The sequence below is a fragment of the Parasteatoda tepidariorum genome, chromosome 5 (assembly GCF_043381705.1).
Source record: "Parasteatoda tepidariorum isolate YZ-2023 chromosome 5, CAS_Ptep_4.0, whole genome shotgun sequence".
NCBI classification, from domain to species: domain Eukaryota; kingdom Metazoa; phylum Arthropoda; class Arachnida; order Araneae; family Theridiidae; genus Parasteatoda; species Parasteatoda tepidariorum.
The window spans coordinates 84,729,865-84,755,834 of NC_092208.1; the positions used below are offsets into that span (position 1 = coordinate 84,729,865).

Consider the following 25,970-nt stretch of genomic DNA (forward strand, 5'->3'; position numbering starts at 1 on the left):
AATAGGAGTTCCCTGACCATGGGCTAAAAATGCATCAATTTCAGTGGTATCTAGTTGACAGTTCTTTGGACCACTAATTAATTCCATTTAGGGACCAGTGAGTCATGTTTTTCCCACAGGTGTTCTATATCCTTTTTTTCCCCCTAAAATTGGCTGGAAAAGGATTGGTTGGTAATTCAAGGATTGATAAGATTCTAGAACATTTTTGATCTATTATAATTTTTGTTATTGTCTGTTTTGAGAATTTTCTACCCTTAGAGCAATAACCTCAGCCATCTTTTAAGACCATGATAAAAAATAAAAAAGACGCGTGTGTAAATCATAAGAATTTTAAAATGAATGTTTTTAAACTGAATCTTCTTTTGAAGAAAAAGGTGAAGAGATTTTTGAAGAATATTCTTCCGTAAGTTTTATTATTTTTTTTTAATCGTTCTTTTATTTATTTTAATGGTTTAATCATTTTTAAAATATGTTTTGATCAGGTAGCAATAGCAAGCGGAAAAAATCCCTTAGGATTGTAAAATCTAAATATGTGTATATTTTTCTTCATAAATTTCTCTATAAGAACAATGAATATACTTAATTAAACAGTTTCTACAAATTTCATGTTGTAAATATAATAAAAAATTGGTTAATAATTTAGATCAATCGGTTTCTGTTTTGCTTTTCTACGGATTTCTGCATTAAAAATTTTATTTCTCAATAAGAAGAATGAATATTAATTAAACAATTTCTATAAATTTCATATTGTAAATACCATTAAAAATTGGTTCATAATTTAGATCAGTCGTTTCTGTTTTGTTTTTCTAAAATTTTCTGCATTAAAAATTTTATTTTTCAATAAGAATAATGAATATTAATTAAACAATTTCTATAAATTTCATATTGTAAATACAATTAAAAATTGNCCCTTAGGATTGTAAAATCTAAATATGTGTATATTTTTCTTCATAAATTTCTCTATAAGAACAATGAATATACTTAATTAAACAGTTTCTACAAATTTCATGTTGTAAATATAATAAAAAATTGGTTAATAATTTAGATCAATCGGTTTCTGTTTTGCTTTTCTACGGATTTCTGCATTAAAAATTTTATTTCTCAATAAGAATAATGAATATTAATTAAACAATTTCTATAAATTTTATATTGTAAATACAATTAAAAATTGGTTCATAATTTGGATCAATCTGTTTCTGTTTCGCTTTTCTAAGGATTTCTGCATTGCAAATTTTAGGGAACTGCAGATACGCAAGATTCTTCTTAAACAATTGTTTATAAATACTTGAATGTCAATGCTATAAGACAACTATTTCTACAATAACTGTATTTCCTTTGCTGTTGTATTCATTTTATTTTAATATTGTGCTAGCGTTGCTTATCAAACTAATTCTGTTTCCGAAATTTTTTTATGTTAATTATAATTTATATAGACTGATACAATTTTTAAATATTAAGTCTAAAAAAGTTTCCACCCCATAACCTTACTCAAACATTGTGATGGAATATACATTTCTTGTATCAATAACGCAGTGTTTCAGTACTTTGGTTTTATTGTAATTTTAAAGATAAAAGTGGTAAAAAAGTTAATTTTTCTTGTGCATTCACAAAAATGTTCGAAATTAATCCTTTTAGTGTATAGCAAATACGTAAAATCCTTTTAAAATTTACCCTGCGAAGCAACTGTTGCTCAGAGTCCCTAAAAATAATTTTCCAGTAACTTTTTGAAGAAAAAAAAAAGCATTGCGGCATAAGTTGCAGGTACATTTATATAAAAAAGACATTCCATGATGGTGTAAAAAAAATTTAAAAAGTAATAATCGCAACTCGCGCTCTACACCTGGCTCTATCTTTACATCCTTATTGGACCGCATCGACACGCTGAACCGATCCCTCATTGGCTAGCATCCCTTACACAAAAGTGACAAGCCGGCTTTACTCGGAACATCTGTTCCGTAGGTCCCTGTTTTGAAATTTGCAGCAAAGTTGTAGTTGTGTTTCGAGTTGTTGGGGTGAAAGCACCTTCCCTGTGTTGTCGTTCTGGATATTTTTAGATGGCCTCACGTGTGATGTTGTGTTGAGATATTTATTGGGTGCATTTTATAGTAATTTTGGATATTGCGCCTACTGTTCCAGATGCTTATCTGTTTGTCTGGCTTCATGTGCGGGTAAGTGAGAAAGTGTTCTAAGATAATATTTGTTCTTCTGATTCGTATTTGACCGAATCTCATATTGATGTCATTCTATCTGTATCTCAGAATAAATATTTACAATTGACATTTTCTACACGAAATGTCATCTTCTAATATTTCACCGTTTTTAAACTCATGCGGCTGAACTTAATCCCTCATATTGTTTCAATGTTTACTTTACTTAAGTACGAAGATTTTGACAAATGAGAAAACGATTTCTAAAATGTGTAATTTTTTTTAAAAATCGTTTGCTTCCGGTTGACTCCACGGTTATAATGACTATATTTGTTAAAAGAATATTCTTTTAATATGTATTTATGCCTTAAATTCTAAATACTAAATGTGAACACATCAAAAATAATTTTATTCATATTTAGAGAAAAAGAAACTGCATAAAATTAAAATTTAGAATTGTTCTGGAATTACTCTTAAACGGTTTCGATCTTTCTCTGGCATGAAGTAAGTTTTACAGTTATATATAACATAAGAAAAAGCGATTATGATGTGAGAATGTTATGAGAATTGTTATTTGTAACATCCACTAGTGTTAAATTACATTTTTATATTTTAGATTAGAAATAATTTAGTAATTAAGAAATTTTAAATTTTATCCAGTTAGATTTTAGCTACTATATTTTGCTATTAAGCTATGTTTGTTACTTTTAGAACACTTAAATATAATTTGCCCACTTTCTATCATTTCTATTTTGAAAGGCGCCATTTTTTAAGATCGCTATTTTTTAAATCGAATTTTTAATTGTTGATCGACGATAATTCAATATTTTGTTTGTAATTATTTTCTTTATTTGAACATGCATTATTGTTGTGTTTTAATTGTAACTACTAACAACGCTTTGTAGCATTAATAATTAACGTTACACCTGCAATAGCTGACGCTGCATCCTAATATTTAAACTTATTCTCAGATTTACACTAAATATTCCCGCACATTCATTGTCAATTTTTGCAAGTGCTTATTGAATTTCTGCCTTTTATTCTTAATTTCGAATTTAATTCATAAAAAATTCGATGCATAAAAATAATTTTAAGGAAAATATATTTTGTTTATAATTTCTTAGTTTTTTTTCTACGTGGAGGGTTAAAATATGTAATGCGGAAATAAGTGCTAGTTTTTTTCTATCCCCTCCTCTCCTACGCCCTTTAGAATGAAATTGTTCTTTCTCCCATCCTTTTTTCAGTAAAGCTACAAATAAATTCAAAAGCAGGGTGTTTTTTTACAATATCAAAACAAAGATACCTTTTTTACTTCCTATTTTTAGTGTCGCTAAAGTAGGTCAATAATGTGAACCGGCTCAAAATCCATGCAGGTTATGTGAAATATCGCAAAAGAATTTAAATATCTATATTTTGTTAGCAACACTTCTCGATTAAGTATTTGTTTTCTATAAATAAAATTATTTTAATGATACAGCAAGCAGTACGTGAAAATTACATAAATTTTTCTAAAAAGTTTTCGTTTAAAAAATTGGTTAGCTATTAATTTTCCAGTAATCGTGATATCAGCATTTAAATAATCATATTCTAAATCCAAATATATTTTATTGTTATAATAGATAATGACTAGATAGATAAAGGGCCATTGAATATATATAATGTCACGAAAATTATGATTAATTATGGTACAAATTGTCAGATTATGGTACAATTCTATATTTTCCAATTCGTTTTGCTTGATTTTGTTCGATTTCAACATACAATAACTAATTTTGCTTTTGTAATTAATTATATATGATTTATTTCAATCGTTTCTTAATTCTGAGCCAGTTTTGATTATGTGTTTTATTTACAAATTGCTTTGAATTTCAACGTAATATACCTTTAGTTAGAGTGTAAAGATCTTTGCTATTAGATTTCGAATGAAACTATCTTATCATTGTTATATTCTGTTCAGGGTCATCTATCTATACGTCCTATGTAATTATAACCATATGGAACGTATGGTGAATTTCAGGCTTTTACGATGTGTTTATCTTTCCGATAAGAAATCTATAAGAGAGTACTACCTTCTGAAATGAAATGCTTATGGGTTTTGACTATAAACGTTTCATCAAGATTTAATAACAGACTGCGAGCGCTTGAGTCTTTTTTTTGATAGATGCTTTGTCCGATTTTAGAAAATACTAGATCCTTTTAACGGCAATAAAATTCGCATTTAACAAAAATAGGGTTAGGGAATCCGGGTAAAAGGTTAGATTTATTTAAGAGGAAATTTTTTGTAAGAAAAACATTAAAATGATTTTCATCATAATAGTTTATCCTCTCTATTTGTACGGCAAAAACCCTGAAAATCTTTTTCTCATCTATATATATATATTATTTTTCTTTCTCCCATTCCTTAAGCTAACGAATCCCTCCCACAATTTCTTTTAAAGTTCATCTGTGGGCAACACAATGAGGCGGATTTGAAAAGAAAGTAAAAATGCCATTTTCACGCTTTAGGCCTTCTTTGTCATTCGATGTGCCGCATTATTATACAACTTCTTTGGACTCATTAAAGATGGCCAACGGCTAGTGACGCACTTTTTCCATAACTTCCCGCTTTTCTTGTTCCTTATGGATGGGTTTTGAACACCTACTTTTGCAACTTCAAAAGAATGTATTATTTTAAGTTATTGTTGGGATTTTTTTTTCAACTAAATAATGTTCATGATATTGCGAAAAGGATAATATTTAAGTAATGCTTCTTTGTCATTATAAATAATTGCTTGCAATCCTTTTAAATTTTTTACCTTGTGTCAGGCCATTAACGTATATCTCTACTATTATTTAGCTGACAGAAGTTTAAATTTTGGGGCATTTATGTAAAATAAGGAAGATATAGATGTTTCCTTTAAATTGTTTTGGAATTTTATTTTCAATTGTTTTGCGTGTTTATACTAAGACTGTAGCTGTGTTAAAATTTCTGGAATTCTTTGGTGATTTATGTATTTCTAGACTTTTTTTTTTCTTCTTCTTTCATTAAATTCAAATAGAATATATGTTTGCATAAAATAGAATCTGCGTTTTAATTCATATTGCAAAATTTTGTGTAAAATATTCTTTAGATTTATTTTGGCGTTTTCCTTCTGTGGTAATAACTCTTGACGTCTGTAACTCTTTTCAAAGAGCTTTCCCTGATTTTTAAGTTTTATTCCCAATCTTTCTATTCAAATTTTATTTTTTTTCTTCTCATTTTAAGAAAATTTGAATAACTAATGGATTTTAAAGTCTTACGTATAAGTATTTATTATACCTCTCCTTCCCCTTCTTACAAAATCAGAAAATTATAACCCCCTCCCGTTTGGCTGCCTACACAATATTTGAAGAGTACCATTCTTCGAAATCTATTTACTTTTAAATCTAAAAATTAGTCACATGCATACTCTAAGTTATATCTTTCCAATTATCATCTATGACTAATTTAACTCATCTTTAGATACAAAAGTAAATATTGAATAAGATAGTCATTAATTTTTACATCGTAGAATTGGTTCTGATTTAATAATTTTTTAGTTAAAAATATGCTTTATAATTATTGAATAAGTTAGATTTAAATACTTAAACCGTTTGCCCATTCTTAAAGATGGAATTTGTTTTATTTTAATTATTATGTCTCTATCGAAAGATGATTTTGTAAAATAATTTAAATGCAGCAATATTTCGCTATCTCAGCACATCAATTACTCTTAACTATCAATGTTGAGACTAGAGTGCTAATAAATGAAACTTATTACTTCAACACCAGCATTATCAAAACAATACAAATAACGCGTGTTCTCGTGTATTTTGTCTAGAAACCTGTTCCCCTTTAAAAACTGATGAAAACTGAGATTTGTGTAAACTTAAATCTAATTTTCTACCGGATCTTTTCCATGTAGAAATATAATTATCCTTATAACTATTCAGGGGGAGTCGCCTGAATGAAATTCCTTCAGAGAATCATCAACATGTTAGGTGAAAATCCCTTTGCTAATAAAGGAATTTCCAGTACTTTTCATGCCTGGCTAACTTTCTCTATTGTACCTCTGCTTGTCTAGCTGCTGTTTTGTTTTATCTAACGAGCTTTGGCGATCGTATATTTCTTTATGATTTGCGTCGGCGTTCTGGTTCAGTTAATACCATCTCTGAGGTCAGTTTTTATTATTTATTACTTTCCAACCATGGCTGATCATAATTTGTAAAATGATGGTTTTTGTAACGCTGGGCATTATTTTTTGTAACCCCGTTGAAAAAGGCATTGTTTTTTAGGATGCGGTCATTTTTTTTTTATTGGCGTATCTTAAGTTTATCACTGGCGTTAACTTCCACTTGTGTAATTTGTTGCGTAATTTTTTTCCTCCACTGGAATAAAAATAGTTTTTTTTTTGTATTTATTTTCATTTATTTGGCATATTTTTTTCAGTTTTACAAGTAATTTAATGTAGTCAAGTATCTATGACCTTTGCGATCAATAGAAGATAATAAAGCACTGATTCATGATTTTTGCATACAAACAAATGTATTAATTTATAAGATATCACGTGAATACTGTAAGATACTACTAGTCAGATTAGATTAGTCTTAGTTATAAAATAATACATACTCATCGTATTGTTGGTTACAAGAACATATATTTGGAAAATTGAAACTAAACTTTTTTCTCCTAGCAAGTCCTAAGTTGTTTCGAATTCATCATATTCGTTAACTATATTTGTCATTGTTTTGATTTTATTCTTTATTTTTTTTATAAAAGGATAAACACTTATAAATTTTTTTTAAAAAATACACGTACATTTTTTTATGTATCTTATTTATTTGCATTAAAGTTTCTTTAATTTTGTTAATGTTATTAATTAAATGTAAGATTATGAAATGCCAACAATCAGTTGTCGGCCGAAAAGGTTTTGAAGGTTAAGTCTTCACAATTTCGTGACAAACGGCCTGGTAGCAGTAATGTGGTTAAAATTGCGCTTTGGCCACCTTTACTTTCCTGACAAGCTTGGCCCAGATATCAATCTAATGCTAGATTAATTAAAGGCAAAATCTAGAACTTCAAAATGACAGCTCATTGCTAAAACCACTTTGCCATCGCGGTTGCTGTGAATTGTGTTCGTAATTTATTATGCTCTCTTAATTTATCATTTGTCTCCATGACGAATTGCACCTATAAACAAATTTTTTTTTGTATAGTTTTTAAATGCTTATTTAAATTCGTTAGTTAATAAACTAATAATTTTAACATATTGATAACAAAATGGAATGTAGTTTAGTTCTTCGTCTTCTCCGGTCTTTAAAGAATATCTGATTTGATGAATGAAATAGTATTTTATTTATATCCGGCTTATTGAACATCCTGTTTTTTAAAGGCAGCTTAGGAAGTCGCTTTGTAACGACTTCCGAATGATTCATTGATTAAAATTTGTCTTCAATTCAAAAATAACAAAATCCGTTGAATATTTTTGATGGCCCCATGCGGTTAGTATTGCATAAAAAGTAATTTATTTAGTTTAATCTTTCCAAAATGGTAAGAAAACGACTATTATTGCTTGAAATGAAAGTATTGCAAACGATAATAGGATTATTTTGAAATCGAAAAGGAAAAATGCAGTATCATTATACTCCTAAGCATGTTGTTTCTAAGGGAAATGTCTGTGACGTAACAATTCTAGCCGACTTGACGTCAGGACCCGTTCTTTCCTCATTTAAACTTTCTCGAATTAATTCTTTCTTTAGCAATAGTATATCTAATTCTAGATTTACTTGCACTAAAATTGGATTGTTGCGAATAATTATAACCCATGAAGCTAAAAATGCGCAATTTCTTGTAAGTTTTTAAAAGATATTTACTTTCTTGTAAAAATTGTTAAGAATAATTTTGTGCGTTTTTTTTTTATTTTCTATTTGTATGCTTGAATTCCTAATGAAACAAAATATTTGTGATAATTACTAAGATAAATTAAATAATTAGTTTTTATCTAATTCTTTATTTTAAGTTAAATTACAAGTTTTTTATGTCTAATTTGTTACAATGGGATGTTGCTAATTTTGGTTTGCACCGATTTGGTAATCTACTTAAGCAGGTGGTCAACTTATAAACAGATTATGCATTGGTGCAATTGTTTTTTACTAATTTGCTGCTTGATCATAGAGGTCAGCTTAAAAAGTTACAATCATATTAATGGAGTTTTTGAATCTACAGCATATAATTTGTCAAAATAATTTTTTAAAGTTTGCTTGTGCTACATTATGAATAAATGAAATACTACTTATTAAATATTCTAAACTATGGAATCTTGAATACATTAATTACATTTTGGAAATTTGAATTTAAATAAAATGATAATAATCATTTTCATTATCCATTTTCAGTTCCTCCCTTAAGCCTGTTGAGCGGGCTTCTTGTGGACCTGGTCCGCCATTGAAACAACTCCGTTCTTATTCTGTGGAAAGCAACAGCAACTTTGCTTCTTCGCAACTTGGACGCGCCAGACAAAGATCTGTGAGTGGAAATGTTTCCAGCAAGAAGACACCGGTGCGCCGTGTCGATGATGATGCACTCAAAAGATCACGTCTTCATAATAGCCAGTAAGTATAACATTGTGCTTTTACTAGATATAGGTAAATCTCAGTATTCTATAAAGTAGTACTTTATATTAAAGAAAATGTATTATTGCTGGTTCCACCTTTTGTCCTATTTCTAGGACTGTCTAATTATAACCTTAAATAATCGCTGAATTTTGAAAAAAAGATAGTTGGCTCATTGTTCTACTTCTAGAACCATGTCTCTTTACAACCTTAGTTAACCTCATAGTTCCATAAAAATAGTTGTCTAACTTTAATCCGTTCTAAAAAGATTTTAGTTTGATTTTCCTTTATAATTAGATACGTGAAGTGCTACTTAAATATTCTCATTTAGCCCATTCAAAAAGGTTCCTTTAATGTTAGGTAATATGAATTGACCTCTCTTTCTTTTCCTATCAGGTGCCACTTCAGATATAGTGTGTTTACTTTGTATTTTCTTTGATTTTTCTTATGTTCTGAAATCAAAGGATGCCAATTTTTTGAACTTAAACACATTTTTTGATGGGCAGTTGATAATTATTTTATTTTCCTAAGCACAATATTATTGTTAATGTCAGTTTTTAAAAATGCATTGTCCTTGGGCAGAGAATATATATGTAAATACTTTGCAGCTAGCATCTTACCTTATTTCATTGTCTATTTCAGGTACGAGCTCTCTCAGGACTTACTCGACAAGCAGGTAGAAATGCTCGAAAGAAAATATGGTGGAGTCTGTGCACGAAAGGCAGCTCTAACTATCCAAAGAGCCTTCAGAAAATACACCATCATGAAACGATTTCAGGACATTGCGAACGCTTCCAAAGGCGAAAAACGCCTGTCTAGGAGGTTCCCTACCTTCGACTTAGAAAACAAAGAATGGATTGTGTACAACAGCAATGGCACTGTGTCACGCTATCCCCACTTCCAACACCACCAGGCGTGTTACGAGGGTGAACTGAAACTCTGCAATAACTTTCACACCAATATCAATTCCGATGCACTCATGCAATCTCATTACAATGCACTGTATCGCGAACTGAATGAAACTCTAGATTCCGAGGACTGTTCTAGGTATGCCAAACCCTGTCGCACGCAGAGCTTCAGGGAGAGGAGAATCAAATTCCAAGAAGCATATGGACAAGGACCTTATGTGAACGATTACAATAACAAAGACACTTACGATCAGTACATGGGTAAGCAGGTACCGCACCTGAATAGTGCATATTATCAGGATGCGTACCAATCTTCCCGTTCCCCTCCGTCATTCCCGCGTCATCCGGCATGGACTGCAATACCTAGTGCTAATTCTCAAAGAACTCATTGTTCACCTAATCAGACTACAGTTTATGTTCATTCTAGTCCAAGTATTAAAGTTCAGCATTCAGATAACTTCCAACCGATGAGAGATTCTGTGTCATCCGAAGATAGTGCACTCGGTTCAGTAAGAAAGATCTCTTACTTTCTATTATTGTTTAAGTTATTCAAAGTACTATTTATGTTATTAAAAATACTAGTTTTAGGATTTTTATACGTTTACAGATATCAAAATTTTTGATGAAATTAGTATTTTTTTACAGGGCAGGGAACTTTTAGCTGTACTTAATTCATTTTTTACTAAATTTAGTAATCGATCTATGCTTAAAAAAAAGGTCGGAACAAAAATATATCTTTTCCTCTTAATAAATTTGTTGCAACTTTTTACTTCTGATTTTTTATTTAATTCTACTTCGTAAAACATACTACTGTAAAGTTTTAAAAATTATGGAATATACCTTTCCTATATTATTTTATCATGTTTAAATTTAGTTCTTACTGTCATTGAAAAGTCTTCTGCAATTATTGTTAAATTACTTTTTTTCGACTGTACTAATTCATGATTTAAAATAAATTTAAATCAAATATTGCAATTTATATTAAAGTATTAAAAATTTTGCAGCTATCTGCAATGTTAGAGATGTACATTATTATTATTTTAATGACCAATGTCATTATTTTTTCACTATTATAAACTTTCTACTCCTTTTTTAAATTTTTCTTAAAATTGACATTTTTATTGATTTTTGTTATTTTTTTTTCTTTCTAGCTAAGTGTAGATATAGATCCAAATGAAGCAGACTCCAATCTGCTTCGTGGTTCATCCACTAGACATTCTCTTCAAATTAGTCCTTCCAAAATGGCAACATCTAATGTTTTACAAAGGAACGCTGTGAGGGCAAGTGATGTGGCTCTCAGCAGACGAGTGAGTCCTAGAGTAGTAGTAGTAGAACAGAAGAAGGTGCCACCCCAGGTTCCTAAAAGAACGTCCTCTATACCCGGCAGAGATGACAGTTCTGAATCTGTAGATGTGATATCTGAAAATAGTCAACAGTCTACCTGTAAATCTTCTAATAAAACTGTAGAAGCTTCTCCAGTCTGGAAAAGAAAATCTCTAGTGAGTTATTATTACTATTATTATTTTGAGAACTTAGTGGAAAATTATATTAAGGGATATTGTTCAATAGTGGAAAATCATATTAAGGGATATTTTTCTGTAGTGGAAAATTATATTAAGGGATATTTTTCAATAGTGGTTGATCAAATTAAGGGATATTGTTTTCAATAGTGGAAAATTATATTAAGGGATATTTTTCAATAGTGGAAAATCATATTAAGGGGTATTGTACAAATAGAATTTTCCTTAGGAATAAAAAAAGGGGGCTGGGTGGTACCTCTGAGAAAAGGGCCCTCATTTTACTCTGTAAAGATGTATAAAAATGTGTAATATTATGTGTGTTCTAAACTTCAGTTCAATGTGTCATTCTAAATCAAATCTTTGATTGCATTAGGTCTTAGCAGAACAGTCCATTAGCGTGGAAGACAAACGTCTAAGCAATATATCAGAAAATAGTGAAGACAGTATGGATAGTGGAGGTGGTTATTCCAATACGCCACCTGCTGATATGAGTCATTCCTTCAATGTACATAATTACCCTGATGTTCGAACGCCTCATGATTTACCTGGTACACCAACTATTTATAAGGTATGGACTGTTTTATTATTGTATTTGTTTAGAATTATCTCTTATAAATATCTTAAATGAAATTAAATGTGGTTAATCTCTTATAAATGACCAAATAAATAATTGCACTCAAAAATGTATGTTTTATGTAAGCTGTAACTAACTTAAGTATAAAACTATTCTAACTTAAGCATTAAACTGTTGTCTTAACAGATAGTTTAAAACTTTGTATTTTTAAATTGCTTTTTTCTCCCATCCAACAGCTAACAGAAATCCAGAGGAAGAGACAATATAGAGTGGGTCTTAATCTATTTAATAAGAAACCTGAACGAGGAGTTCGCTACTTAATTCAACGAGGATTCTTGGAGGCTTCTCCCCAAGCTGTTGCCAGATTCCTGTTGACGAGAAAAGGTCTCAGCAAACAAATGATTGGAGAATACCTAGGAAATTTGCAGAATTCATTCAATATGGCAGTGCTTGAGTAAGAAAAAATGCCTATCCATTTAATTTATCTTTAACTTAGAAAAACTTGTTTTAAAATACTGTTGAAATTAGTTTTTCTAAAATAATTTCCCGTTAAAAATTTCTAAATAGAATTTTATCTTGCAAAATTTTAAATATAATAATTTTTTTTCTCAATTTTTATATAACATTTTAATGGGATTATTATTCTTTATTCTAAATAAAATTTTAACTGTAGTATATGTTGTAATAATCTTAATGTTTTTTTAACTTAGATTGATCTAAATTTTATTTTATATTTCTTTAAAGAAACTTAAAATATTTTTAAATATATAAATCTTGATTTTAAATTAATATCAATAATGACATGTATTGTTAATTGATAAAAATTTATTTAGGGAGAAAAAAAGCATTGTTTTCTTCTGCAAAATAGATTTTTTAAAAAAATTTAAGCTTTAATTTTGATAAATATTGTATTATACTTAATTGATTAAGGTATAAAAATTTTATGTTAGTTTATCAATTGCTGTTATTATTTTTATTTTAATTTGTTTAAAAAATATTAAGTTCAAACAATTAAAATTTTTATTTTTACTTGTTTGAATTCAATATTTGTTATCATTTGTTAATCATTTGTTATGAAAAATATTCTTGTTCTGAAATTTCAGTATTCCTAATACATTGTTATCACATATATGTTTTTCCCAGATGGAATTTTATTTTAAAATTGATTAAACTAATGGTTTTTCTACTCATTTTAAAAATCTTACATAAACTAAGACTTTTATGGGCCTTCATTTTTCTAGTATCTTCATATGTTTTATACTTGTCCCCAAAATATTTATGTTTCTATTTTTTTCTAGATGTTTTGTTCAAGAATTGGACTTGGCAGGCATGCAAGTTGATGTTGCACTTAGGAAATTTCAAACATTTTTCAGAATGCCTGTAAGTTTTACATCTTTTTACTTTTTTAATCATTTTAAATATTATTTTTACCATATATATTTTCTTTTTTTATATTATTCTAACCTTATTTGTTACTTTGCAGGGGGAAGCACAAAAAATAGAAAGACTAGTTGAAGTATTTAGTCACAGGTATATTGACTGTAACCATGACATTGCTTCCAAGTTTCATAATGCTGATACAGTGTTTGTGCTGGCTTTTGCAATCATTATGCTGAACACAGACCTCCACACCCCTAACATGAAAGCAGAAAAGCGTATGAAAATAGAAGAGTTTATCAGAAATCTTAGATGTAAGTATCATACTTTCTAAATTTATGAACAAATGTTTTTTTTTTTTCTAGCTTGATTCTTTTTTAGGTAATTATTTTTTACATTATCAGCGGTTCTTTTTTTAAAAATTATTTTGAATGAATTGGTTACCCTGATCTTAAATTTAATGTAGGTTTATTGATCTGGGATTACTAAAATTTGACTATGTCACTATAAAATAATTATCAGTTTTATACCAGCGCAATCTATATAATGGGAATGGCATGCTGTTTTCGTTTTTTGATTTTTAGTTGTGTTTAGATCTGTTATTGTCACAAAATAACATATTTCAAACTTTTTTTTTAACAAAAAATATAATTGAAACATGCTAATGGACCTGGGAAAATGTGTACAGATTAGACTAGTAATATCTTTTAGTTGCAGATTAGTGATTAAATTTTCTTAATTTTTACTCCAGTGCTAATGTAATCTAAAGTAAGTGATAGTTGTAGTATCTATTATTAGGGTTTGATTCTTATCTTAGTAAAAGGAAATATTTTCTAATATTGACACATAACTCCCCTCTTTTTTTTTCATTGTTAAGAATTATAATATTTGAAAAACATTTATATACATTTTATAGTATTCATTTTTAGCAAATGTATAAAATTCTTAATTTTTTTATTTTATTTTAGCCATTGATGATGGTCATGATTTGGATCGAGATATGCTGGTGGGTATTTATGAAAGAATCAAAACAAATGAATTCAAAATGGGATCAGATCATGTGACACAAGTGCTAAAAGTACAACAAACAATCGTTGGTAAAAAGCCAGTAAGTTTTTATTTTTCTTACTTGACATGTAAATTTTTCAGATTAAAATTTTTTTCACTCAGTTGCTATGTCAGCCAGCTATTAAAGTTTTTTAAAAAATATTTTTTTTTTTTTTAAATCTTAAACAAAATCACATGCTACCAATAATTAAAACTTCTTCATGTTAAAACTGTTAAGCTTTACTGGCTAAAGTGTTTCAAACCAGTGTTGTTAAATAATAAGTAACATGCATTGGTTTAAACTTAAAAATCTAAGTGTACAAAAATTTCTGAATATGCATATATTTTTAAAAATATCTATTTTCTTTTTTTTTTTAAAAAACTTTTTTTACGAACTTTCACTCATGATTAAATTAGCGGGATCGTTTATCTCCAATACTTCAAGGTAGTGTTTAAAAATTGGGATGTGGGTTAAGTGGAGTATTTTTATTGAAATTAATGCACTAAAAATATTTAATTTCTTTAAAATGCGTAATTGTTATACACATTGACTAATCAGTGTTGACAATCGCTTATCAGGGACAATTTTGAAACCACACTTCATAATTTTTTTAACATGAAATTAACAAAGTATCAATTTTTTTCATCAAATTTTATTGGTGACAACATATATTGAAACATGTCTGTCTCTCTTTGCTTTTTAAGACAGTTTTGAAGGTAATTTTATGCAATGTTATTACTTAAAGAAAAGGATAAAGTTTATTAATTTTATTTTACAAATGATTTAGCCAAATTTATTAGTAAAAATGTTTTTTCTTTGAATTTCACATTAATTTAGATTTTTATAGCTTTTTATGCAAAAGTTTAAAAAAAATTTTGACTTTTAAATAAAACAGAATTTTTTATATAATTTTAACATTAATTTCACTGTTATACAAACTAAAATGTATTAACTACTGTATGTATTACTAAAATGTATTATTTGATTTATGTGTATTTTTTTTATTGAGATATTTTAAAGACGTTATTATCTTAACATGTAGTTGGATAACAATATACTAATCAAAATTTTTCTTTCTTTCTTAAACCAGAATCTAGCTTTACCTCATAGGCGTCTCGTCTGTTACTGTCGATTGTATGAAGTGTATGATGTGAGTAAAAAGGAAAGGCCTGGAGTTCATCAACGAGAAGTGTTCCTATTCAATGATTTATTAATGGTTAGTAGACACATCAATATTTTTAGATTTTTTAAATGCAGTTATAAATTTTCGCTAAATTTTATAGAAATATATATTAAAAAAAATTTTAAAAAACATGAAGCACAACTTCTTTTTATAAAAAAAAATTAAAATTATCTGTTATCTCGGTAATCAAAATTATAATTATAAATTGCTAGAAAGTTGTTTTTTAAATCTTAATTACTGTTACAAGATTTATTTTTAAAAATTGCAATTTGAATTTGAAAGTATGAAAAATNAAAAAAAAATTTTTTTTTAATCATCTGTTATCTCGCTAATCAAAATTATAATTATAAATTGCTAGAAAGTTGTTTTTTAAATCTTAATTACTGTTACAAGATTTATTTTTAAAAATTGCAATTTGAATTTGAAAGTATGAAAAATAACTTTTTTTCCTTCTTTTTATCGTTAGCATTATTTTTTTACACTAACCAAACCTTATTTCATATAAATTTAATTTATTTTAATTAAAATATATTGAGAAAACTTATACAAAATTCTAAAGACTCTATTTTAAAAACTGTTTTGTCCTAGTCTATTGTATAAACATCAGTGTAAGAAATTTAAAAAAATGAAAGAAAAAAAATCTAAAATATCTTTTTTTAAATGGTCGCTGTCTTGACTGTCTATGTAAATTATGTCACATCAAGATTATTATAAAATTTGTATTAAAGCAAATTGGAACGACAAATTTTTATTCAATTTCTGTTTTATATTGTACAAAAATATATGTTCCTCTAGATTATTAAAAGTCGTAACAAGGAAATAATTCAACTTATACTTTATTGACTTAAAAATATATTTCGGCTTTTATTTAATTTCTTCATATGACTGATTAGGTTACTGAAATTTTTGTTTACTCAATTCATGTTGCTGTGTATTTACAACAATGCCCATGTTACATTTTAGGTTACCAAAATCTTTAGCAAGAAAAAGAATAGTGTAACTTATACTTTCCGCCAGTCTTTCCCACTTTGTGGTATGAGTGTCACTCTTTTTGAAGCCCCATGTAAGTATGCCATATATTTTTTAATTTTCAAAATATTTTATTAAATTTAAATTTATGTTTTCTGATTCCGCACATAAAAAAGCAATTTTAGAGCATTTAAAACTGTATGTTCTAAATTGAGCCGTTAATATATCGCTATCCCAGTGTATAAATTAACCCCCTAATTTTTATTACAAGAGGGGTTTTTTTTGTTTTAGGTGAGTGATAATAAAAAACAGATGTAAAAATTTCGAAATTTTAAAAACATGAGATACACATTATATCAAATTAAAAGTATTTTTTTATATTGTTCTTTCTTGGTATATTTGCCCTCAAATAAAGATGTTCTATGCTGACCAATCTTTAAAAAACCTCTAAACTTTTCATTGTGTAATGTTTTTTGAAATACTCTCAAATAAATTAAAATTTCATATTCTTATTTTTTTAAATTTAAATTGTTTTATGAGTAAGTGTTATGAGAGAAAATGCAAAATTTTATTTTAACAAATTAAAAATAGTTTTTGAAAAGGGTAACTTGACACAGTTATTCAGTCATTATTTATAATCCATCGATATATATTGATCAACAAATATCTGACTTTATTACTGGTGTATTAGTTGGCCCCCCTGATTTTTGAAAAAACTTATACATTGGTATATGCATAAGATATTTTTTTCAGTGTAGTAGCTAGTATAGTCTTTTTTGAAGTATTATTATTAATTCTAAATTTTTTCTTCTAGATTATCCTCATGGAATCCGTTTAAGCCAAAGAGTTGATGATAAAGTATTGATTACTTTCAATGCTCGAAATGAACACGATCGATCCAAGTTTGTTGAAGATCTTAAAGAATCCATTCTAGAGGTAAAGCTTATTCTAAACATGTCATATTTATTTCATAAACAGTTTTTTTCCAACAACATTTAATTTCCTTACTGTGCAAAAGGAATGAACGTTTTATTTATATTTTAAATTTGTTTAGAATTTACTGAATTATTATACTGCAGAACTGTTATAGTTTACTTTAAAAGTAATGCAGTAAAATAATTAATTTTGCTATAAAGTTTATGTTTGTTACTTTCTCATATACAGGAATTGATAAACATTAAATTAAAAAAAGGAAAAAGTTATTAGTTATTTTTTTATGTGTGCTTGGGGTTCTTTACAATAAATTTAAATGAAATTCAAATCCCATTGTTCCCATTTAAAATTATATTTTTTATTTCTTTAGTATTTTATTTCAAAATAAGAGTTATTGAAAAAAATAGCAAGCCAAATGTTCTTTCCAAGTGAATATTTTAACAATTACATTTACAATATATATGCAATTGCATTTGTAATATAATATGTAACATAGTGTTACTCTAAAATATTTATTGTAAAGTATGTTATATTCCAAAAAAAATTCTTTTTTACTTTTTAAATTTTATGTCAAATATAACTTTAAATGTCAATAAAAATCAATGACAGAATATTAACTTGGGTTTGGTTATAACATCTATAACACATATCTAGTTAAAGATATTCTTGAATGGGGTAATAAATCATTTTATATTTGTAAAATCATTTAATTATTTGATTTTTTTAATAACTAAATATAGGCATTAATTGATCCTGAAGTCTTGAATTTTAATTTTGTTTTGAGCATTTTTTTATCAAATGTATAATTATTTTTACAAATTATTTATTGATTGTAAAACCATTAGTTTCATTTCATGTATTCTTTTAAAATATTAAATATTTTAAAAACAAGAAGTCTTAGTTTAGTCTAATTTTGGCATGTCTAATCTTCACATAGTTTTTAAGATTTCAGAATGACTTATTTGTAAAATAATTTAGTGTTTTAGAAAATATTTATTTACCGCTTATTGCATTCATTATAGATGGATGAAATGGAAAATCTGAGAATTGAAGGTGAGCTTGAGAAGCAAAAGATGACGAGGGTAAGAGGTGCAGAAAATAGAGATTCCGGTGTGGCTGACATGGAAATAATACCTCAACAATCGAAAGATGGAAAACTCTCACCAGAAAGTGTGGCCTCCTCCAGCAACCTTAAACGTTCTGCATTGTCCAACTCCCTGCTAGACCTCCATGAACAACGTAAGTATTTTCTTCTAAAATATTATCTTTCTAGATTCTTGTCACTCATATTCAATCTACTATTGATTTGTAAATTATCATGTAATATTCTATCTGAATGTAAATGTGTTCTATAAAAGAATCTAGATTATTGGTGTTGAACAGCTGATCCAAATTTAGGGTTTAAGACTATTAATGTTCAACCTTGAAAGCTTGTAATTTTGAACCCAGTCTAGAAGACAAGGGAACTGCTGGGTCAAGTATTGGGAAAAGTTTGCATTTGTGGAGGACTTTTTTTTTATGGAACTAGCCTGCATTTGTGTTACATGGATAGGAAAATCACCCACAGTTAGCCTGACAGCAAGGGGACTCTAACCCGTGATCCGTCTACCACAGAGAATCTTTTACATCAGCCCTGTGGTAGGTGCAAGCCGAGAGCAGAAGTCGTGGCAACCAGACATTACTGGGATTCAAAACCTGGGTCACCTCATTGGAAGGCAAATACTCTGTCCTCTGATCCAACATGGCTCAATAACTATCTTTTTAATCTTAACCCATGCTGACCATACACTACGCAAATTTCAAAAATTCTTTTTTGAAACACATCTTTTTTCACATTAAGCAAATGTTTTTTTATTCTTTTCAAAAATCAAGTAGTAGCTTATAGAAAAAAATATACACAAAAAATTCAGGCATTATTGGCATTACCTAATATTCTAATATATATGGATAGTCACACTTTTTTATTTAATTATTTTTATTTATTCATTTTTGCTATTTTAAAACTTTAAACATTAATGAAAACTGTAGCTCAATTTCTTATAATATACAATTATATGATTTATATAAATTTAAGAAAAAAAATTTCCCAAAAGTACAGTGTTAAATAATAATAATACAAAAAAAAATTTATGAACTATAATTTAGATAAATTTTATATGTACTTAAATAGTAAATGATAAAAAATACTGTTTTTAACTTTATTTTAAAATAAGTTTCTATTTATGTTACAGAAATTAATAAACCAGTTCGAAGGGGAAGTGCAGGCTCCTTGGATAGTGGAATGGTAAGTTTATATTATGATTTTTTTCTTCTATATTTTCAATGCATAAAAACTAGTTATTAATTGTAGAACTTAAATTTACTTTGCTCTAGGTTTTTTTTAATTGATATTTTTTTATTTATTTATTTGTTTCATTGAAAACACTTTATTCATCTTGAATCTGAATGGAATTTTTTTTATTATTATGAATTCTGCAAGAGATTTATCAAAATTAAAAGTCCATTTTTCTACAAAGCTTCTAGCTTATAAAGGAAGCTATACCATGGGAGAAGCTTTTCATGGCTGATTCTCTTTCACCTCATAGCTAATTGTCTTTCTTCTCTTTTTTTAACGAAAAATAATGCACCATTAATTGTTTATTTTTGCATAATTTTCAGTTTAAATTATAACAAACTTTTAAGTTGTTCATCAAATAATCATTTTTTGTTATTTTACTTTTTTTTGAAAAACAAAAATCTGCACCTTTTTAAACATTTCTTTTAGTTTACCTTTTTTGAAGATTATAAATTTTTCTCTTAATTTGACAATGAGAGAGAATTACTGATTAATGATAAAAAACTTAAGTTTTTTTCTCTAATTTAAATTGAAAATTATGAGAAAATGAACATTAAAAATGCATTTTTTATAAAAAGGTATTTATCTTAAAAATCATTAATATACCCCTCCCCCTTCATTAAGAGAAACTTATAAAAAATTTAACCTGTTAAGAATAACCCTAATAAAATTAGTAGTTCTAATTGTTAAACTTTAAAATTTGAAAAAATCAATGGCTGTTGAACGGCATTTGTTATGAAAAGTTTCTTCCGTATATAGCATCCTCTTAATCAGCATTCATGACTTATAAGTTATTCTGAAAATGTACTTAAAATAGAACTCTTTTTAAATCATCTACTATTATTTTAATTCTGTACATTTTTTTAATTCCAGTCAATATCTTTCCAGTCTTCTGCAGCAAGCAGCGTAAGCCATGACTCCTCCCCACAAATTGTCCACGCCAGTTCCACGTCTTCTGGGTCAGGATCAAGTCTGGGAAGTACTCGTAGCGGCCAAGATTCATCATCCAAACCACCACCATCGCAAGCAGGATTCTTAGGCGGCCTTTTCAGTAAAAAAGCAAAAAACACTAGTAAAGGCAATTTGAGAAAACCCATTGATACGCCAGATCCTTAAGACGAGTGTGTGTTTAGAGTTGCAAAATAGAAAAACACGGCTTTTTGTAAATTATTAGTGCATTAGCAATCTCTTTGCTACAGCTCTTTGCATCAGACAAATCAATATCTCAATCTGCGCAATGATACAAACCCAGTGATGTTGACACATAGCTTTATTTGAGTTTTAATATGCACACATCCCCCATGTGTGTAAATGGTGTACATAGTCTTCTATCTCCTCCATAAAGAAGTGTGTAAAATAGACTTATGTATATAGTATTTAGTTATCTCATTTCTCTAACCAGACTGAGATTTTGTGTACAAATGAAGAAAAAGAAAAGAGTTAATATATATTGAGAGTGTATGATATTTAAATAAAAAAAATATATATTATATTCAGAATAAAATAGCTTTGAAGAGTTAGTGTATTATAGACCAGCTCAAATTTAATACGAAGATGAGTTTTATGTATTTAATAGTGAAATCTTGTCAAGTTTCGTGAATGAAGTACTTATCTCTTTGTATGCGGTGTGCAATTCGGCAAGTAATTTGTTTTAAAAAAAATTGCAGATTTATTCGAAATATTTTACTTTTACAAAATTTGTGAATATTCAGTCTGTTCATATTGCCTTATTTTTATTCAAAGACAAAAAAATTTTCTAACTTAATATAAATTCTTTATTCATAATAAATTTCTTGAAAAAAGGTTAAATTTAAATTGTTTCGAATTAATGCATATTTATTGAGTAAAGGAAGGTTTCAAGTCAATTTAACAAAATTACAGCTTTTTGTTTTACACAAAATTTATGACTATTACTTGTCTTTTATTGTATTTCCTGATCTTGTAAATACCCAATTTTTTTAACAGCATTGCAAGTAAATTTCAAACTTCTTGAAGTATTCTTACTTTTAAATTTTTGTCTAAAAAAACTAATGTAAATACAATAAATGACATATTTATTCCTTCATTTAATCAATTTGGTTAAATATTCAAAGACTGTTTCATTACTAAAGAATGATATAAATATTTTTAAAAATTTAACTAATTAAAGGAAAAAATGACATTTATAAGAAAATATTATTCCAAAATTTATATAAGATATTGTATTTAATGACTGTTAAATTAATCTATGTTTATATTTTGATAATGGCTTTATGAACAGACGATTTTAATTTATTGATACATTTTAGTTTAAATAAGTATTCAGTCAGTCTTAGAGACAAATATTTCGAAGATTTGATTAAAAATAAAATGTAACTGTATGAGTGTAATATTTATGGTTAACCTGCTGGACAGTGTTTTACTAGACAATTTTGTTTATCTATGTTTATTCTTAATTAATAACAAGTTGTGTAACTAATGTGAAAGAATAAATTTATTAGTAAAATTGATTTGTAATTTAGTAAACCAAAAGAAAAATTAATTTAATTTTTCCTTAAGGCTAAATTATTATATATACTAGAATTGTTCTTTTTTTTAAAAAAAAAATTATTGAAGTACTAATATTACAGAATAAAGCTTCCACAAAAAGTACTAAATTTCATTTTTTTTTTTGATATTGCTCTTTAAAAAGTACATTAAAATGCAAATTTTGCTGTGTTTTGTATTCACATATAATTATCCTTGACACTGAGCAACATTTTTTAAACAAAGTTTTTCCTCCTGATCAAGAAAATGACCAATTGTACAATCTTGAAAATTAATTTTATCGTAACAGACCCATAAAAAATTGACATTTCTTTTACGTACAGACAGTAAAACTTTAAAATTCATTCTTATTTGGAAAGTAGTTTCACAAAGTTTTATTTAAGAGTTCATTTTATGTTCAATTGATGTATTGTTTGTTTTCTGTGTAGTGTTTTTAATGGAAAACTATTTAATTGGGTCCAAAAAAAACTGCACTTTTGTTATTTGATTAATGAAACTGTCAAATTCGTTTTTATTTCAATAAGTTTGAAATTCTAAATTTTATGTCATTGTTAAAATTTTCTTTTTTTATATGTATATTTGATGGATGAAATAATTTTCTTATTGTACTTATATTACATTAAGAAGCCTGGAGCTTAACAAAAAATAAAACTTTTAAACTTGAAAACTGGAGTTGTTTGATTTTGTTTTTATTATTTTAAGATCTTTTTACAAGAATAGACTCACAAAAAATTGAGCTTAAGGGAACAAAATTAATTAAACTAAAAAAAATTTATGAATTTTTTTTAAGTTTAATTAATTAAAATTATTTGTGAACAGCATGATTTAACTAGCGAAAATATGTTTTATTCTTGTATACGGGATTTTTAAATAATCTTTTCCTTTTATATATATGAGTCTTGTCTAAAAAAATTTTTTCAGTTTTCTACTTCTTTTTTTTCATTTCTCAAGAAATTCTTAGGATTTTTTTGTAGTTACAGAAGTGTTTAGTTCATATGATTTTTTTCCCACTTTGCAATAAAGTTTAAAGCTTTCAGGGGCTTTAGAGACAGACTATAAATTACGAAAGAAAACGTGTATTTTTGAACACCTTATGCCAGAAAATCTAGCAATAAGCTTATTACTTGTATCAATTACTTAGTTGTTATTTGCTATAACTGGATGAAATTTCATAAGCTTCGCTTACATTCTTAAAATTACAAAATTATTTCTTTTTATATTTGAAAAAAAAAAATTTTAAAAATGGGCAAGACTTGAAGTAGTTCTTTTATACTGCGCATGTGCGGAAATTTTTTTAATTGTTTTTTAATAATTTTGTAATGAATTGTATTAGCAACTAATGAGGAAAAAATCTGATTTAAATATCTTAAAAAGTTTCGAGCAATTTCTAACTAGTTTTTGTACTTTTCAAAAATAAAAAATGCTCAAAATAATCAGGTTTTTTTCACAAATTTTATTATGCAGTATTGAAAATTACACTACACTATAATGGCAGGACAGCAGGAACAAAATTAAATATGTGGAAAACCACATTTTCTTAAAAGTACACACTACCACATTTTCTAAAAAGAACAAACACTACTTAGAAAATTGCTTGATACTTTTTACGTTCTTAAGATATTTAGATCAAACTTTTTCTATTACTAACATAGATTATTGCGCTGCAGGAAAAATCCGGATTTCTGAAATTTTCGGTAACCGCGATCCGGAAATCATCGATCACATTTATGTCTAACAATTCTTGTATATTTTATTTAGAAATATTAGAACTAAACTTTATACTTGGCATCTCATTCATTTGTAAATATTTTTTCTTTTGGAATAATAAATGTGATTAGACATAAAAGTAAACTTGTAAATAATTATTCATTTAAATTATACTGCGCACAATTAATTTAGAATTTCACGTTTTTAAAATATCAGTGATTTAAATTTATGAAGACATTGATTTTTTGAAATGCTGCATTAATGATTTTACTAGAGAAATTTTCAGGATTTTTGAGGTGGGCTGACAATCACCCCTGATTACTTGCTGAATACGATTCACTATAAAATTACGAAAAAAATTATTTTACATTTGTTCTGAATGTATGCAGTACAAAAGAACTACTTTAAAAACACTTTATCTTGCTCATTTTTGACAAAAAAAATTTCACAACAATAATTTTGGGATTTATTTTAAATTGCTCAAATTTTTTTTTTAATTTTTCTGTATATTTTTAAAATTATAGTAAAAAACCACAAGACAAAAAAAAACAAATAATTTTTTTTGAAAATGTTCATATCTCCATAAAGATTTGCGAAATTTGATGCAATCATTGCAAATAGCAACCTAAGTAATCGGTACAAGCTTATTGCTTGATTTTCTGTCACAGGGTGTTCAAAAATACTTTTTTTCTGTAATTTACTATCGGTCTTTGAAAGTTTTAAACTTTATTGCAAAGTATGAAAAATCGATTGAACTAAACACTTCTAAAATTACAAAATAGTCCTTTTAAGTATTTCTTGAGAATTCCAAAAAATATCAAAAACCGAACGTGTCTCTTCCATTATTGTAGGTATTGCATGTGCCAATCTAAATGGTTCAAAGTAATCTCAAATATGCTAATTATTGAGTAACAAAAACATACTTTCTCGGAATAAACATTGTATGGTCCTAATAGGAAGGTTAAATTTGTTTAATTTTTTTTTTTTATGTAATTCGTTCTATTGTGGAATGTTCTGAAACGAATTGAAAAATGTTTATACACATTTGTAAAATTCATTTAACCTGAGACAAGTTCACTTTGAAAAATAGATTTCACTGAATTTTTATTTTTAATGTTAGAAAATTTTTTAAATTGGAAGGTATACAAATTTATACACCATATGCAGTATTTCACCGAAATCGGTCGAACAGTTTCTGAGTAAAGACATTTTTAACTTTCATCTCAGAAAAACTATTCGATCGATTTGTTCTTATTTTGTATTTTATTAATTAAACTTACATAGTTTAAAATGGATGAAAATTTTTATACCTCCAATACAAAATTTTTTTGACCATGTTATGAAATAAAATTATAAATAAATTTTAGATTTAATTTTGAATTAATTTTTTGATAGTCTTGTTTTTTGACATACAGACAGTTATGAATAGTCTTTCAACTCTTATTTGCTGTGGCAATAACTGGTTTTAATGTTTTTAAGCTTTTTTTTTTTCAGCAGTGATTTGTCATATTTAATTACTTAGTATTAATATGCAACCCCTCATGTGAATTTTTCTTCAATTTTGAGAGCGATTTTAAAACACTGTAAATTGTACTAACCATAACGTAAACCGTAATGACCAAATTTCTATTATCATTTTGTAATAGCGAGCTGGGTGGGGGGTTAATAAAACATTATAAAAAATGTAGGAAAAAAGTTACAAATAAAAAATGAATTTTTTTTAAAAAAATAGTAAAAAAAAAAATTTTTTTTTTCCTTCAAATAAACTGTATTTTATTAAAAAACAGTAAACTTTTCTGAGACGAGAGTGCCAGAATACAACAATTGTTCAAATTTTTCTTCACAATTTATCATTAAAATAGAGAATTTTATCAACACAATTGAGTTTAATTTCTTCCTCATCAAAGGAATTACATGTTCAGGTAAATAATCTCCTATGTTGTATTCTGTCTTTCAATTCAATACAGCTTCCATAATGAATAAGGAATAAAACAAAATATTTCCTACTCGCAAAAAGCAGCCGTGTCCCAATCGCAGACGCCAGATATTCTGTTTAACACTTCGAATCAGAATTAGTTAATGATGTCAGTGTGTTCTTGACTATTCCATAAACAACTTACAACTCACAAAATGA

At 27.2% G+C, this 25,970-nt stretch overlaps 1 protein-coding gene across 12 annotated transcripts in view; it reads left to right on the top strand.

Moving 5' to 3' along the window:
• Window positions 1-22,796, top strand: part of LOC110281931 (Brefeldin-resistant Arf-GEF family protein schizo) — a 220,295-nt gene extending 197,499 nt beyond the window's left edge. For 5 of the 12 annotated variants that reach the window (XM_043046170.2, XM_043046168.2, XM_071180702.1 and 2 more), the window contains exons 2-15: window positions 8,541-8,756; window positions 9,399-10,173; window positions 10,816-11,163; window positions 11,558-11,752; window positions 11,995-12,212; window positions 13,057-13,138; window positions 13,242-13,449; window positions 14,104-14,243; window positions 15,274-15,399; window positions 16,330-16,429; window positions 17,150-17,271; window positions 18,291-18,507; window positions 19,500-19,552; window positions 20,477-22,796. In XM_043046170.2, coding sequence (XP_042902104.1) covers window positions 8,541-8,756; window positions 9,399-10,173; window positions 10,816-11,163; window positions 11,558-11,752; window positions 11,995-12,212; window positions 13,057-13,138; window positions 13,242-13,449; window positions 14,104-14,243; window positions 15,274-15,399; window positions 16,330-16,429; window positions 17,150-17,271; window positions 18,291-18,507; window positions 19,500-19,552; window positions 20,477-20,719 — 3,043 coding nt within the window. In that variant the 3' untranslated portion in view covers window positions 20,720-22,796. Of the gene's footprint in view, window positions 1-302; window positions 404-1,931; window positions 2,169-7,622; window positions 7,996-8,540; window positions 8,757-9,398; window positions 10,174-10,815; window positions 11,164-11,557; window positions 11,753-11,994; window positions 12,213-13,056; window positions 13,139-13,241; window positions 13,450-14,103; window positions 14,244-15,273; window positions 15,400-16,329; window positions 16,430-17,149; window positions 17,272-18,290; window positions 18,508-19,499; window positions 19,553-20,476 lie in introns of those variants that run through there. The other 7 variants (XM_071180701.1, XM_043046169.2, XM_071180705.1 and 4 more) reach the window with 5 other exon arrangements.
• Window positions 22,797-25,970: the final 3,174 nt, after the last annotated feature.